Source organism: Epinephelus lanceolatus, chromosome 14, assembly GCF_041903045.1.
Source record: "Epinephelus lanceolatus isolate andai-2023 chromosome 14, ASM4190304v1, whole genome shotgun sequence".
Classification (NCBI taxonomy): Eukaryota; Metazoa; Chordata; class Actinopteri; order Perciformes; family Serranidae; genus Epinephelus; species Epinephelus lanceolatus.
In genome coordinates, this window is record NC_135747.1 from 36,564,816 (window position 1) to 36,580,824 (window position 16,009).

At 40.1% G+C, this 16,009-nt stretch overlaps 1 protein-coding gene across 4 annotated transcripts in view; it reads right to left on the reverse strand.

Annotated features, from left to right (window-relative positions):
* ift88 (intraflagellar transport 88 homolog) overlaps window positions 1–16,009 on the reverse strand; it is a 38,803-nt gene that overhangs the window by 12,036 nt on the left and 10,758 nt on the right. For 2 of the 4 annotated variants that reach the window (XM_033618227.2, XM_033618226.2), the window contains exons 12-22: window positions 15,914–16,000; window positions 13,728–13,827; window positions 11,636–11,722; window positions 11,227–11,413; window positions 10,776–10,884; window positions 10,459–10,609; window positions 9,539–9,654; window positions 7,701–7,753; window positions 7,289–7,354; window positions 7,048–7,154; window positions 938–1,001 (exon numbers count right to left, since the gene is read on the reverse strand). In XM_033618227.2, coding sequence (XP_033474118.1) covers window positions 938–1,001; window positions 7,048–7,154; window positions 7,289–7,354; window positions 7,701–7,753; window positions 9,539–9,654; window positions 10,459–10,609; window positions 10,776–10,884; window positions 11,227–11,413; window positions 11,636–11,722; window positions 13,728–13,827; window positions 15,914–16,000 — 1,127 coding nt within the window. Of the gene's footprint in view, window positions 1–276; window positions 328–937; window positions 1,002–7,047; window positions 7,155–7,288; window positions 7,355–7,700; window positions 7,754–9,538; window positions 9,655–10,458; window positions 10,610–10,775; window positions 10,885–11,226; window positions 11,414–11,635; window positions 11,723–13,727; window positions 13,828–15,913; window positions 16,001–16,009 lie in introns of all 4 variants that reach the window. The other 2 variants (XM_078174660.1, XM_033618220.2) reach the window with 2 other exon arrangements.

Here is a 16,009-nt window from a genome sequence, read left to right on the forward strand (position 1 = left end):
GGACTGTAACATGCTCATGTTTAACCCAAACAATGTGTCATGTGACTGCAGTTGGTTCACATCCAGGTCGGAACACCTTCTCACCACAAACCAACCGCACCAGAGTTCCTTTGGAACCGGTTATTGACCTATTTGGGATTCATTAAAGGGTAACAGCTACACAGCTAAGCCTCACAACAGTTCTTTTTACGGACCTAAATATAATCAAACTACAAACAGAATATGACTGCAGCCTTCTACTCTAGTCAGGACTCAGTGTGGTGTTTAGAGGTATACCCGTAATGGCAGCCTTCTTAGGAGGGGTGAGGACAGGTGTGGAGACGCCTGCTGCCCAGCAGCATGTGTAAATAACAGACAAGGAAAGAAAGGGAAGTGATGACATACAAGAACAAAGAGACTGAAAACGATGATGATGATGATGATGATGATGAGCTAAAAACAGCGCTGATTATCAGCTTTGATTCTAACCAAAACCACCCGTGTATAAATAAATTACCTTACCACGATGGCAGGGCATGTTTCAATACTTCTTTTAATATATAACTTTCAGAAATAAAAACATGCTATTCTTTAAGACCAGTTCACAGAAAAATCCAAACTTCTTGAACGTTTAACATTGTCTTACAAGACATATAAGAACTTTGATATATGATATACACTCTGAAATTTGAAAAATTACAGCTTAAATCAGAGGCTGATTTTTGTTACAGACACAACTGTGCTAAAAAAATGTTTGAAACACAGCCCTTCTTACAATATATTGTACAAGATGTTAATTGTTATGTTCATGGTTTCTTCTATGCACTCTTCCCCAGATGTTTGATCTGAAGATTTGTGTTTGTACTTTCATATGAGTTACTTATACATTAGACCTTTAAAACATTTCCAGACCTTTACATGATAGGAACATGGTATGTTACGGTGACTACTGACTCACCAGCACTCCCAGCGCTGCCCTCTCTCCGACCTCTGGCACTGCCCTCACGCCCTGACTTCACCCTCTGCAGAAGAAGAAACAAAGGGAGGAAGGTAATTGAAAAATTAAGATTAAACTGTGGTGTTTAACTTGCTGTGCACAGCTTTTAACATGATTGTGTTTTTGTTTTATTAAAATACTGGTGAAATAAAAACAAAAACCTGCACTTGAAACAAAAAAGGACAAACAGTTCATGCTAGATTAATGGATTCTAGTGACATTTTCCTCTCTCTTTTGTCATCTCTCCCTCTGTGTTTCATGAATTAATGTTCAGTTTTAATGGCTTGAAAACAATTCTTAAAACTAAAACCATCTAACAAAGCTAAACAGAAACATTAAGATACAAATTCAAGTGGAATTTGACATTAAAATACAAAAACAGAACATAAATGTCACATGTGAACAAGTCTTATATTCTCAGTTGGGGTTTCTGAGTCTGTTGCTGAAACACCACAGCAACGAGCGGTTAGCAACAAAGATGGGAATTTAAAAACAGTAAAACAAAGATTCATGAATTTCCATGGTAAAATAAGACATTTAAGATAAACACAGCATCAGACAGAGTCGTGGTTTCATCATCTTCCAATCATGCTCTCATTCATCATTTTCAACAGTATCCAGTGATATTAGAAGGATGAGTTGTTTTTTCGCTAACATTCAGTTTGGAGATTCTCAGGACTGATGACTCAACCCTCTGACTCTGTCTGACTCTCTAGTTTCTCTGGACTGATTTAAGAGCAGCTGCTTATAATTTAACAAAGTCATCCCTCTCATTCGTTCCTGGCTCGATGGCACACAGATCTGTCACACTGAATCACGCCTTCTTTAAAAGATGACTGACCCCAAACCAAAAGGCTTGTTATCTACTTTTTGGGCGAGCATCTGATGTTTTGGAGCCACACAGATACTAGTTAGTGCATCCTTCAAGACAAGGATGCAGTGAAGAATTACTTGAGTGCAGAACTTTTGTCTTCAACCTCTGGTAGTTGTAGTAATTACATGAACATTATTCATGACGTATGTCTGCAGGTGAGCTCGCTGCATCTTCCCCAACCAGGAGAGCTCTCTTCAAGTATTCCATGCAAGCAAAGGCAGATGGAAAGAAAAGGTGATAGAATCGTCAGACGAGGTTATTATCTTTGCCAGAAATGTACCCTTCTTTATGCCACAGAAAAGAGCCTTTCCACCAAGTACACTTTTTTTTAGAAGGTTGTTATAAAGCAACGGCTAATTACCTACAGATTTTAACTGATAGGTTAGTGGATAGAAACTAACTGCTAACTACAGTCGTGTCTGATATTTGTCCCCTCTCTTCATTCAGTGCTCTCCAACGAGGAAAAGCTACACCAGTGGAGATCTGTATTTGTCCTCAACGATAATCACTTTCTTTTTTACAAGTTTAATTCTTCCTCTGAATGCAGAGTTTCCTTTTTATCTGAGGCATCAACTCAAGAAAGTTTTCTTGGATGCTTTCTAGGATTTTCCGTCATGGCTTCCTCTGTACTCCTACAGTAGCTGCTGCTCCGTCACTATGGTCTCTATCTTCCTGCCCCCTCTTGCTGTGCCTAGTTGATGGTAAATGCATCACTTCTGGTGGGCCAGTGCAGGAATGTCACAGCTGACATCAGACACCACAACTCAGGTATACACAGATAAAAAAATACAGGGCTTCTCTTGGTGGTGACGCACTTATTCAGTATGATGTGAACTTGTTGGGCTTCGTTCGTTCATTTATATGTAAAAGTCCCACACCATATAGCTTTAAATGGGTTATTTTCAGAGCTGAATAAATTGATGATAAACACAAACAAGACAACAGAATAATGGATCCTGTGTATCCTGTGATCTTGGCATTACCACTTAAAGGGGAATTCCATCGTTTGTCTGCACATCTTGAAGAGTACAACTGCATAAGTGAAAAAAAAAACTTGTATAAAGTCTTTAGAAGCTTCAAAATCTGGTAAATGTCTCCAAGGGACGTCACATGAGTCCGGTGTTGCCAACTTGGCGCATAACCGCTAGATTTTGCAACTCTTCAGACCCTCTTAGGAACTTTATTTCTTAAAAGCAACAAATTCGGTGACGTATTGAGACCATCAGAGAAAAAGAGAGAAATATATTGTAATTCAATTCCATGCATGCTGCTCAGAGTAATCACAGTCCACGGCTCTTTGGCCATCAGCGCAGGGTCTTTCCACCTCTTTCCTCTTGTGCAATGTACTAGGCGTGGACCAGGCATGAGGAGAGAAGACACCACTCACAGCAGAAGTGAGAGTTCAGTTGTAGTGATCTTCTATGATTACCTTGCATGAGAAGGTTGTGCGCTATAAAATAAGTACCAAAGCTCTCATATCATTCAAAGATTTTGTTTGAGATTTTTCTATTGAATCTAATTCAGTGTAGTTTTGATGCTTCCATTGATGCATGGTGACGTCACCAGTATGAAAATGAGCATATGATGTCACTTCAAGTATTTCAAGTGGACATCTTTTGATGTGACTTCAAATTTTATTAAACCAAAGACTGTTTAAGACTATTTAAGTATATACCATTTTCTGTAAGAGGCTGTGACTTTATTTACATGAACGTATAGATCAATACATGATGTTCTTATTACCTCCGCCAAGGAGGTTATGTTTTCGCTGGCGTTGGTCTGTTTGTTTGTCTGCAAAATAATTCAAAAACTTATGAATGGATTTTGATGAAAATTTCAGGAAAGGTGGATAATGGGACAAGGAACAGATGATAAAATTTTGGTGGTGATCGGTTGAAGCAAAGTGGATAAAATAATAAATAAAGTCTATCGTCTGACAGCCTCAGCAGCAATTCCAATTTCTAATGAGACGGTGAAAATAGCACCATCTGGTGGTCGGAAAGCACGTCTTGTTCTACTTGCTAAATATTGTTGTAATTCTAAAGTTGAAATTAATGTTCTGTGTTGGAAAAAAAGAAAGTGAAAAATACAAAAAAACATTATATTCTGTGTTGGTACAAAATAAAAACGAAATAAATACACCACACTGTCTCCATGGTGAAGGCATATATAACCTAATAATGATAGTGATGCAAATAACCTAATTGTGAGGCAGGCTGCAAAATCTGATGCAGAGGGGGAGGGAATATCAACTACTAGGCGGAGGTCTGCACTCTCCGAGTGGTTTTCTAGTTTCTATTTGCAGACTGAAATAACTTCTAAATTCTAATCTGGTGACTTTTAGCGACTTTCAAAGCTAGTGCTAGCTACTTTCATTGGAAACGAGTTGGCAACACTGCAGTCAGTGTTAGTTGGGGCTGAAGAAAACAAGTTTGAAATAAAATGAGGAGGTGTGGAATTAGAAAGTCAGATCAGATTTCTGTAGCCAGCTCCTCATCTCTGCTTGAGGACAGCAGCTTGAGGCTACATTAGTTACTACTAAATGGACTGTACCTTTCTAGTCCTCCGACCACTCAAAGCACTTTTTACACTACAAGTCACATTCTCCCATTCACACACACGTTCATACACTGGTGGCCGAGGCTACAATACAAGGTGCCACCCGCTACTTCACCGTTGGAACAACCATCAGTAATTTGGGGTTCAGTATCTTGCTCAAGGATACTTCGGGATTGAACCATCAATCTTCAGATTAACATCTGAGCCACAGCCGTCCCTACCAGTACTAGCATAACACACCCCTATTTCGCATCAAACTCATGGCTGTCAAGCTGCATTGGGGGTAATGTTGGTGCCAGATTTCAAAAATGAAGAAGAATATTACGCAGAATAGAAATAAGACAATGTCTCAGGTTCTGCGGCATCGAGTTTGATCCTTTTTAAGACAAAAATTATGTGAAAAGAAAACAGGAAAGCAGCAGATGTAGAGTTTGGAGTATACTCAAACAGGTCTTGTAAGATAATATTGTGTAAGATAAGTGTCGAAACCACTAAGATACAAGAACACAGCACTTGTCAATCCAGGAACATGCCTCCAGTAATTCAGGATTTAGATTGATAAGGAAACCACAGGCTTCCTTCGCCCATCAGAGAATACAGAATAATAATCCTGACTTTAATCAAGCCCGTAACCACATATCTAATCCATTCAGATGTCTCAGGTGACACTGAACAACTGTCCAAACACAACAACTGTTTGAAAATGACCCAGCATTCGTGTCAGCCAGGTGTTGGACAGCTGCGTAGCGTCTCCTCTGAACACGGTTTGATTCATGGAAAATCAACAGAACTGGAGAAATGCAGCTGTTTTTCATGCATTTCTGGAGCTGCAGTGACCACTGACCCATTTTATGGCAAAAGGATTCATGTGTGTTTTCAATCAGCGTGTTCTTGTCCAGGAACAGACGACAGGACGCCAAGATATTGGTGAGGAAAAGATGATTAATGACAGCTTGCGAAAGGTCTGTAATGTAAGACTGCAAAACAAGCAGGTCATTTATGAAGCTGCAGGATGTTAATATTATTCAGATGTATTACCTAATTTGAATGTTATATCATTAAATGAGGTTGCTTGTGTAAGACTGTTGATGTATTTGGACTCTTGAATATAATCCAGAACATTTTTGATCTTTCATCTCTGGTGATTAACTCTCACTGTGTGTTTTTTCTGCAGAGCAATGCCAACAGACCTACTATCGATCAAACACTGTGACATCGTCCTCCAGACTTTATGGTCATGAAGTTTTGTTTCTTCACTTTCTGTCATTTTCTATGTTTGTTTAATGATGTTAGTTACCAAGGTTGCTGCTAGGTACCCACTTCTTTTTCTTTTTATTCCGAGCAAACTGCAGATGTAAAATACATAGCTTCCCACGTGCCATTTTGAGAGGAGAGCTATCAGACTCCAAGTGATGACAACTGTAAAAGCTTTTATAAGCTGCCAACAGAGTGAACCCCAGTGCCAACCTCCAGGTCTGAAAATGAAAGCAATGCTGCAGTGCTAAAAACTGCAGTTCCTCTAACGGCTACTTGAGGCTGGCTCCAAGAACGAGTCAGTCCCCACAGACTCCCATGTTAAAATGCTGAACTTTACAGCAGAAATAAACATGTTACAGCCTGGTACAAAAAACAGTTTTGGTCTCTTTGGCTAATTTTCCCATTCATGACAACTGTGCGGGGGTGAATTTTTTATATAACTCACCTGTGTAAATGTTATTGAGGCTTAAATTATGCATAATTAAGGGCGTGGCCACTCTGAGTGACAGGAAGGTGCCTTCTGTAACAAGTTGCTACCACAGCAACAACTTTAGTTAGGTAATGTAGCCATGGCATAACCCCAGATTAACAGAGAATAGGCATAGGTGTAGCTGTCACTATTTCAGTGTGTTCTGAATTCATTGAAGTTAATTTTAAGATTTTGGTTGCCCATAAAAAGCCTCTTTTCATGTTTGGTTGTACAACAGGACCCTATATGTCGAGTCGAATGTTCGGTTTTTCCAGTAAGCACATTTTGTTTTTATGTTTTTAAGCCTGTTTTTCTTCTGGCAAATATGACATTTAGCTTTAGCATTATCATAGTTAACCATAGTTGTAAATGCATTGTGCTAACCAAGCTAGCAGCTAGCATTAGGATTAGCTCTATCTTCTTGCCCAAAAATTGTCACTTCTGGTTTCCAAAATCCAAGATGGCGACAGCCAAAATGCCAAACTCGAAGCTTGAAACGGGAGTCCACAAACCGATGGGTGAGGTACAGTGGCTACGTAACAGGACTAAGACCACCTTTTTAAGAAGGTCTTGGTCCGGGTGTTTCGGCTCACACCTGCCTAAATGAACCGCACTTAGGGGGCAAACAAACTTGAATTTGATTGAACCAAACCAAACAGGGCAGGTGTGAAGGCACCCTTAATGTGCATTCTTTCTAGTGGCCAGTAGGGGGTGAGCTGATAGAGAAGTCTATGAGAAAATGACCCTACTTCTCACTTGATGAACGTAAACACAACAATTTATGGCTTCAATCTCTGGTTCCAAGTCTTTCTCCACACATCATGATGCTCATTTTGTAGAGAACAGCACAACAGATGTTTATTTACACAAAAATGTTGCCAGCTGCTCTTGTAAATGCAAACTTAGATGTACCTGTTCTCTGATTTCCTTCATCTTCTCCACCTTCTTCAGCTTGTCGGCGTATTCTTGGACTTCTTTCAATCCCATGTCTTTGCACAGCCTCACCAAGAAACGCAGACCTGGATAAACACACACACACACACACACACACACACACACACAGTTTTTTTTTATCTCCTTTGCACTTCGATAAGTGCATCATCTGCTGTTTGTCAAGAGTTCTGTTTAAAACTGTGGAACAAACAGGATGAACCTTCCACATTTTCTGGGAACTTGCGGTGAATGTCTTTATATGTTTCCAGAGCTTTCTGGTAGTTTCCTGTGAGGGAAAAAAGAAAAGCATTTATGTTTACAACTCTAACTAAGCTCATTGCTAGGTCACTCAGCAAAAACAGGCTCAGTCGATTGTTTTGAAGCCGTTACGTGAAACAGCTGTTACTTTCCCACACTCACAGTCAGTAAATACACATCCAAACTTAACAAGATCAGAGTGGACCAAAACGACTGAGCACTGCTGCTTGTGTATCATGGACATGATACAGTTTGGGAATTCCAATGTGGAGTGAATCTATACTTTATGATCTGGTTTTCAGTGTCAGGTTGGCAGAGAATATGCAAAACATGATATTTTACTGTTCAGTGAAAGAAGACAGAATCATTCTCACCACTTCTTCTGTAGCAGCTTGCCACCATCAGCTGCCACTGCACCTGGGTTGGTCTGAGGAACACAGTAGAAATACATCACATACACTGAACTTCCTTTTTTGTTTTTTAAAGAAACTGTAAGATTTAGGAGGATTTCTTTGCATCTACGAGCGAGGATTGCAGATTACAACCAGCTGAAACTTCTCCTAGTTAGAATTCCTTCAGTGTTCATTGTTCAGGAGGTTTTCACTGGGAGCTGAATTAGCCGCAGAAGTCTCTTCCTCTCCAAAATAAACAGACCAGGTGATGTTAAAAATCAGCGTTTTTCCGATGCTGCTAAGGTGGCCGACGTGAAAGCGTGTAGTCCTGTCTAGAGCCAGTGTTTGTTTTGTCCATTCTGGGCTACTGTAGAAACGTGGTGGTGGACATTTCCTTGGTCAAGGACCTGCTCCATATGTTGATATGAACAGGTCATTCTAAGGTAACCAAAACACGATGACTCTTATTTTGAGGTGATTATACGCTAAAGAAAACATACTTATTATATTAAAAAAAATATCACACTGATTAATCACGTTCTGTGGTGCCCTTTAACCCGGCGTGTTACTGAAGGCCACAGTGGCTTTGTCACACTGCTTGGCCCTGTGAATGGAACATCTACATTTTAAAAATGCCCACATGGAACAGTTGATAGTAGCACCATTCTCTGCAGTTTCTGCAGAAAGAATTTTTGTACCATCGAAGGGGAACTGCCCATTGGTTCGACATCCCATTGCTCCGACCATATTAAACTCATTGTTCCGAAGTCTGTTCTGAAATCCTCATGATGCCCTGTGGTTAAGGTCTGGTTAGGTTTAGGCACAAAAAACCACTTGGTTAGGGTCAGGAAAAGATCATGGTGTGGGTTAAAATGAAAAAGAAAGTGACAAACTCCGTGAGCCTGCTCCGCCTCAAGCCGGTTGCGGCGCACCATACGCCCGCCGCGAGCCGTTCAGCACCGCGGACAGTCGGACCAATGGGCTGTCGAACCAATGACATGGACCCCCATCGAAGTATTTCAAGACTGAAATATCACCTCAACACAAAGCATTTAGCAACGAACCCAGAGGTCTGAGCTAGCACAGCCTCTGATGCTGAAGTTAGCAGCCAGCCACGTCAAGCCACACTCGACCAGGCGTTCAGACACAAACTGAGTAAGTCTACCTGTGATTGACTAACTTACTCCCTTACAGAATGGACTGCAATGGACAGCAGACCAGTTTAGGTGGTAGAGGACAGGGGGACAATTGTGTCCAGAATCCAGCAGCTTTACTTCGACACATCTGCCAAAATTAATTAAATTGCATTTTTAAAAGTATGTTTACAGCAAAAGTTGATGTGTGCAATTAATTTAGATTAGTCACAGAGCATGTCATTAATTAGATTAATATTTTTAATTGCTTGACAGCTCTATATATTATATTCCATTTCTGCCATAATCCTCCTAAATCCTACACACTGGACCTTTAAAGAAGAGACTGGTAAATGAAAAAAAAAAACAATTTGGAATTCGGCTGAAAGACAAACAAAACCAAATAATCTGTCCTCTTTGTTCAGGACAGAAAACAACTTCTAGATGAAGCTTTGTGGTTGATTAAAGCAGAACACAACGACTAAAACAAGATGAAATGAGACATGAATCTTTTAATCGAATCAGAAAAGTGTAGAAATAGCATTGTTTCTCAGGAAGAACTGAACTTTACCAGGAAACACTGCCAGTATATGAACTGCCAGCTGCTAAAATTATCATCAAGTTTACACAGATCTATTTAGTTTGTTACAATCACTTTGTTAATGACTATCACTGGTGGTCACTTACTGTATGAGTGTGGCTCTTTCGAAGTACTGAATGGCCTTCTCACAGAACTGTGTGTCGATGTAGTAAGCCCCGAGCCACTCAATCACATCAATGTTAGAGGGGAAGTACCTGAAGGACTGGACAGCAACACAAATGACCAACATCAGAGCACTTACGGGGCCTGTGCTTACTGTATTTTTCCCATTTTCAGATCCACTGCTGTCAATGTAGACGCGCTCAAAAGCCAGAGCAACAAAAAGCAGGTCACATAGCACCCCTAAACACACACCAGGGTGTTCCTTCAATGTTCACAAAGTATTAGTGGATCATTGCTTTCATATTCAATAGCATATTAAATTAAGAAAAAAAATTCACTCAAGGCAAGGTAAGGAAGGTAGTCATCTTGGATACTGTGCGGTAATATTCATTTTTCAAACACATTTGAGGATTTCAGATGCAAAAGAACTCATGAAACTTTGCCCTTTGCACACTCTGCTGTTCAGCCTTGCAATTATTTTGATTTGGTGGTGGAATTCATCTCAGGCATGGCTCCCCTGCTCTATAGCACCCCCCAATGACTTTCAGCCTTTGAATACGGTCAATTATTTTCATTTTCCCTGTACCGATCCTTACCCAGTATCAGCTATTACCACAAAATATTACATCAACAATAAAATTCTCTAGTGAAAAATCTCCTCCTGCTTTCATTTAACTGGCTAACATACTACTCACTGCAAAATTATGCCTGGGATAATGTAAACACAGACTCTATCGGTCTACCTGCTTTAAATTGTTTGGCCTGATTTTGTGGAGGAATCAGACCCGGGGACAGGCGTCAAGAATAATTATACAGAAATCTTCTTGCTGATGTAGGGGCAGTTGAAAACTCCTTGTAGTTGCTTCAAGTCCTCAGACAGAAAAAACATTAAATCATCTCTTACCTCATAGTAGTACTGGAAAGCCTGGGACTTGTCCCCCTCTGCATCGTAGAGCTTTCCCAGTTTGGCCAGTGCCTGGGGGTCGGTGTGAGTTACACTCAGCACCTGTAACAACCACTCAATTGCCTGCTGGCGGTCATTCAGAAGCTCATAGATGAAGCCAGTGAGTCAAGGACCAACAGATGCTCACGTGGGAATGAACACAGACACAGAGTTGAATCTCTCAGTGAGCACCCAGAAACGTCTACTGAGGTACAACATTTTCAAAGCAGTTCCAGACAAACACACGCAATAGATTACACTTGTTATCAGTAGGATACAGGTTGGCCAGCTGGTACATGACTTGTGCGCTGTTCCTCAGAATCGCATGGAGCTTCAGGAAGCAGTCGAGAGCCTCCTCCAGACGATCCAGTCTCTTATAGGTTAGACCTGGTACAAGTGGACAATGAAAAAAAAAAAACTTAACTTATGTACTGTGAATCTAAGGCCAATCTGATACTGACACTATAACAAGTGTCTTAAAGTGTCTTATAACAAGTGCCTTTGCCACCTTGCAATATGAGAAAGAGCCGTCTCATCTAGTTGCATTGGTGCGAACCAGGAGGTTTTTAGAACGTTGCACATCATATTTGCAAATCTGTGGTCTGAACTGGGCTTTAGGCGTCCATGATATTCATGAATGAATGATCCATGTGCACTTTGTGTTAAGGTTACTATAAATCAATGTCTAGATTATCCGCTACTACACTGTATCATGGACATGGATGTTACCCAGGTTGTAGAGGGCCTCAGTGCAGGACGAGTCATTCCTCAGAGCTTCTTTGTAGAACTCTGCAGCCTTCTCATAGTCTTGTTTGACGAACACCGTGTTGCCCTTGTTGATAAGTGCTGCCGGGTTGTAACGATCAGCAGTCATGGCGAGGTCAGCGTACCGGTCGGCCTGGTCGTAGTCCTTCTCCTGTAACACAGAAAGATCAGAGAGGAAGAATAAACCGGCAGCAGGTTGGTACAGAGAGCGGAGGCTGTGATTCAGCCATCGTTACAACTGGAAATACACTCGACAGCAAACATCCACTGTGCTGAAGTGTCCTTGAGCACCTGAACAAATCATTCAGCTTCTTTATAAATGTCTCTGTGTGTTATCTGAGAGCCTTTTGATTAGTCAATGAGAGGATCTTACCAGGAAGTAGAGGAAGGAGAGGTTGGTGGCAGCAGCACTCTTCACTCTGCTGTCCTTCTTCTCAAACGTCTTCAGAGTCTCCACTGCCTGATAACACATAATAAAAAGCTGTCAGGGTAAACGTTATGTATACAATTATACTGCATAACTTCAGTACAAGCCAATTACCCCAGTATGTAAAACACCTACAGTATATTAAATAGACAAGTGAAGGGACCCCTATAAACCATGAAGTAATCCCCAATTAATGAAAGAGTTTAAAGATAAAAAATGATTGATGATGATACACAGTGTAATGAGCTTTTTCCTCAGACACATAACTTTGAAATAAAACTCTTCATATTTAATTGGTTGTTATGCTGCTGGAAGTGTGTTACATACTGGGGAGATTTTCCAGTTTTAAAGTTGTAAAAGTTGTTGAGAAACCACCACCTAGGCTACAGCTGCATGGATGCTACAGGTTAAACCACCACCGTCTATCAGGAGTGTTAAAGCACCACACACACATGCATCAGATGAATATGGAGCTCCAAAGTATTCAGTATCGGATAAATTAATAGATACTTATGAAATAAATAATCACATGAAAGTTAAACAATCATTAGTGAAATAATTCATGAAACTCAGCTCATTATAAAATGTTATTTCGTCCTCAGGGCTGGGCGATAAAATGTACCTCAGTGACGATGATAAACTACAGTCATTTTTACTCAACATGAATAGACCTGGACAGATCCAAACAGTGTCATGTAGCATAAGTTAACAGACAGCTGTCAGTCAGTCTGCAGTGTTGGGGATCTGCGTCATTGTATATGCCTATTTTTCACTGCAAAGTTTGTGCCGAGGTGAGGAGGAATTGAAAGTAGCGTGGACATAACAAAAAGAGAGGAAAACCAATCACATGTGCCCTGTCTCTTTAGATAGCAAGCTCAACAAATGCTACCAGAGTTAGCCAGTTAGCTCCTGTTAGCGGGAGACAACAATGTCAAAGTAATTCTGAACCAACCATCTATTTTCAGCTCTAAATAAAAACAGCACACCACTGTCATGAAAAGTGATATTATAAAGTAAAACTTGGCATGATATGAAAGTGTTACTGGGAGAAATACCAAAATGAAATAAAAACTGACTTTAGAAAAAGGGCATTTTGAAATAAAGTGTCTATAGTGAAATAAAACTGATATCCAGCTATCAGAAAAATGAACAATGACATAACGTTTTGAGTTGAAAATTGTTGATTCATTTATATATTTCACAAAATGAATTCATATGGTTATCAACTTCATAATGTCTTTCTAATTTCCTGATATCGAACATTTTGGGGTTCCACAAATGTAAGGCCTGTCGATGTTAGAGAGTTGGCTGCTGTAGGTTCATATAATTGGAAAACCTTGGAGCTGGAAAGTGTTATCAGTGTTCAACTGCTGACCACAGACCAGCTCCACTGGCAAGGCTGCAGTTCGTTATGAACACAGCGGTAAATTGTTATGGAAGGTATAATTATAATTTCCTTCACTGGTCTGTGGGTTTTAAAGTAATAACTGCTTTTCCAACTTCCCCTGGCAGTGTTGTTATTTGGAAAAGTGCAATGTTAAGTAGTAACATGTCAGGAAAAATAAAAAATAAAACCCAACACAATCTAAAAGTGAACACGGAAACAGAAAGCACACATACCTCAACCTTAGGCATGCAGATGGGAAGGAAACAAGACAAAAGCAAGAGAGAATGGAGGGTAATGAGAAGGGGGAAATCTGAGTCTGATACTGCACACTCCTAAAACACCATGAGCAGGAGAAAACTGACATGTAAAACAACGCTGGTAAATAATGTTGTAATAAATATACAAATCACAAAAGATGGAAAAATGAAATGAAGAGGACAACGAAGACCAAATCACCCACATCTTACGTGTATTTAAAGGGAAATACCACCCACTTTAACAATTTCTGCATACAATATTCGGCATGTTCTATCAAATCTATTACAAGGTGGCAGATATTAGCACAATACTGCGGCAACAAGCACAGACTGAAGGAGTGAGCAGCCTAAACTGAGTGGTATTGCCCTTTATCCCGTTAAGACAAACAGTCACCTGGTTGAAGTCCTTCTGTCTGAGGTAGGTGATGGCTTTGTTTATCTCCAGATCGTTGGCAAGCTCCACATACTGAGAGCTCTTCACCATGTCCACACACCTAAAAGAGAAAAACAAGAACCATACATGCACAGTGTAACACTGCTATCTGTTGCCTGCCTCTTTTACTGGCCTGAAACTGTGCAAAATAAATTTAAAAACTTGTGTCCAGCAGTTATTATTGTTTCCATCTTTGCCTGTAGAGTGATCTAAGTGGGTGGGAAGTCCAGGAAAATATTAAATCTGATTACGAGGATCAAGAGAAAACATTCTAAGACATCCAATGACACTCCCTAAACTTTTGATTTGCAGTCCCAAAACAGAATTTTGAATAAAGCTGGGCTCAGACTACAGGAATTTTATAATCCTCACTGGTTTTGAAGCCAGGTTGCGTCATATTCATCAGGGGAAAATTCACCAATGTTGTTCTTTCCAATCTCAAACATGCACATATTACAAGATTTAAAATTAGGGTACAACACCGACTACAGGATATTTATTAAGATTATTGTGCCAAAGAGAGCATGAATGCACCATGTGATCTCATGGGGAGACCGATGTAAACCAAATAGAGTAACATGGTGTGACAATTTGCTGTAATGTTAACAATGCTTTGCAGTGAGAAAAACGAAAGCAGAACGCTAAACGAGTCTGGATGAGAAAATGGTCAACACTATTCTTCAGCAAGGTGAGATTTGACTGTCTTTTTAAACATTCAACAACAGTAGTAAGCTGGCTAACATTAGCCACTCATTACTGTTACGTTATCATAACCATAAACATCCAGATTGTAAATCCTAAATATCAAACATGTTTGAAATTACCAGGGCGGCCCTGATGAGTCTGTGTGCAGTTCAGGAGGTTTAGGACTGATTTTTATGCTGACGATACACAGATGTACCTGCCCGTTAGATCCACAGACCATGGAATGATGGGTTCACTCAATGACTGCCTTACTGATGTTAAAAGCTGGATGTCAAAAAAATGTCTTCAGCTGAACTCAGACTAAACAGAGATTGTTGTCATCGGGCTCCACCACATTACTTAACAAATTCTACCTTTGGCTGGTCCCCTATTGGATAATATCAAACCTGTTGCAAGAATTTTTGAAGTGTGGTTTCACAGTAATTAAAGTTTCGAGCAGCATGTCACAAAGCTTGTGCAACTTTTATCATCTTAGAAATATTTCAAAATATGATCCATTTGAACTTGAAAAGACACACAGACAATTTCACACGCCTTCATTTCTTCACGCCTCAATTACTGCAACAGCTTCTTTTCTTGCCTGAATCAAAAATCGACTCCAGAATGTACAGAAGTCAGTTGCTAAGAGGCATGATCACATCACTCCAGTTTTAGCCTCTTTACAGTGGTACACAGTATGTTTTAGAATAGATTTTATTGATTACTTCAATACGGCTCTTCATGGTCTCTCTCCCAGCTACATCTCCGACCTCTTAATGCTGTATGCGCAAGGACGTACTTTGGTCGTCGGGCAGAGGTCTTTGGTCTGTTTCAGAGGCCTGACTAAAAAACTTAAGTAGACAGAGCATTTGCTGTCAGAACCCTCAAGGCTCTGGAACAGTCTGCCCGAGGAAATCAGGTTGGCCGAGTCAGTGATCTCTTTTAAATCCCTTCTTATAACATACTTAAATCTGAGAGCCTTTCCTGATTTTACTTGAGTTTTAAGTTCATTTAGACCGTATCTTATTTCCTCAGTTTTTATATACTAAAGTGTTTTATCAGTTCTTTTAAAAGTTGCTGTTTTCATGTCTTGTCTGTTTATGATATTACTATTATCATAAGACTGGATCTGTAAACCTCTCACATTACTTGATAATCTGGGCCAAACATTAGTACCAAACAAAGTCCCTGACTAGATTTCCTTTTTTTATTGGGAGGAGTGAATTCGGGGTAAATTGGCCCCAAAACTCCTGTAGTCTGAGCCCAGTTCAGCGTCTATACAGCAGTTCAGCAGAAACACTAATATATAATAAAGTATAGTGTCATAGTGTTTTGAAAATCATGTTTTTGTGTTTCTGAGTTCTTCAGATGACTGTCATGGAGCAGGAGTCCTTTGGATCATTGTCTGCCCCCTAGTGTTCAGATGTTAAAATGAAATAAATAAAAAGCCAACAGTAACAAACCAGTCAAAGCCAGTAGCAAAAGAAGTCTCAATGGCCGGAGCGATGAGCTTGGCTGCGGTCATTATGTACTTCTCAGCCAGGACTTTTCTATGTACA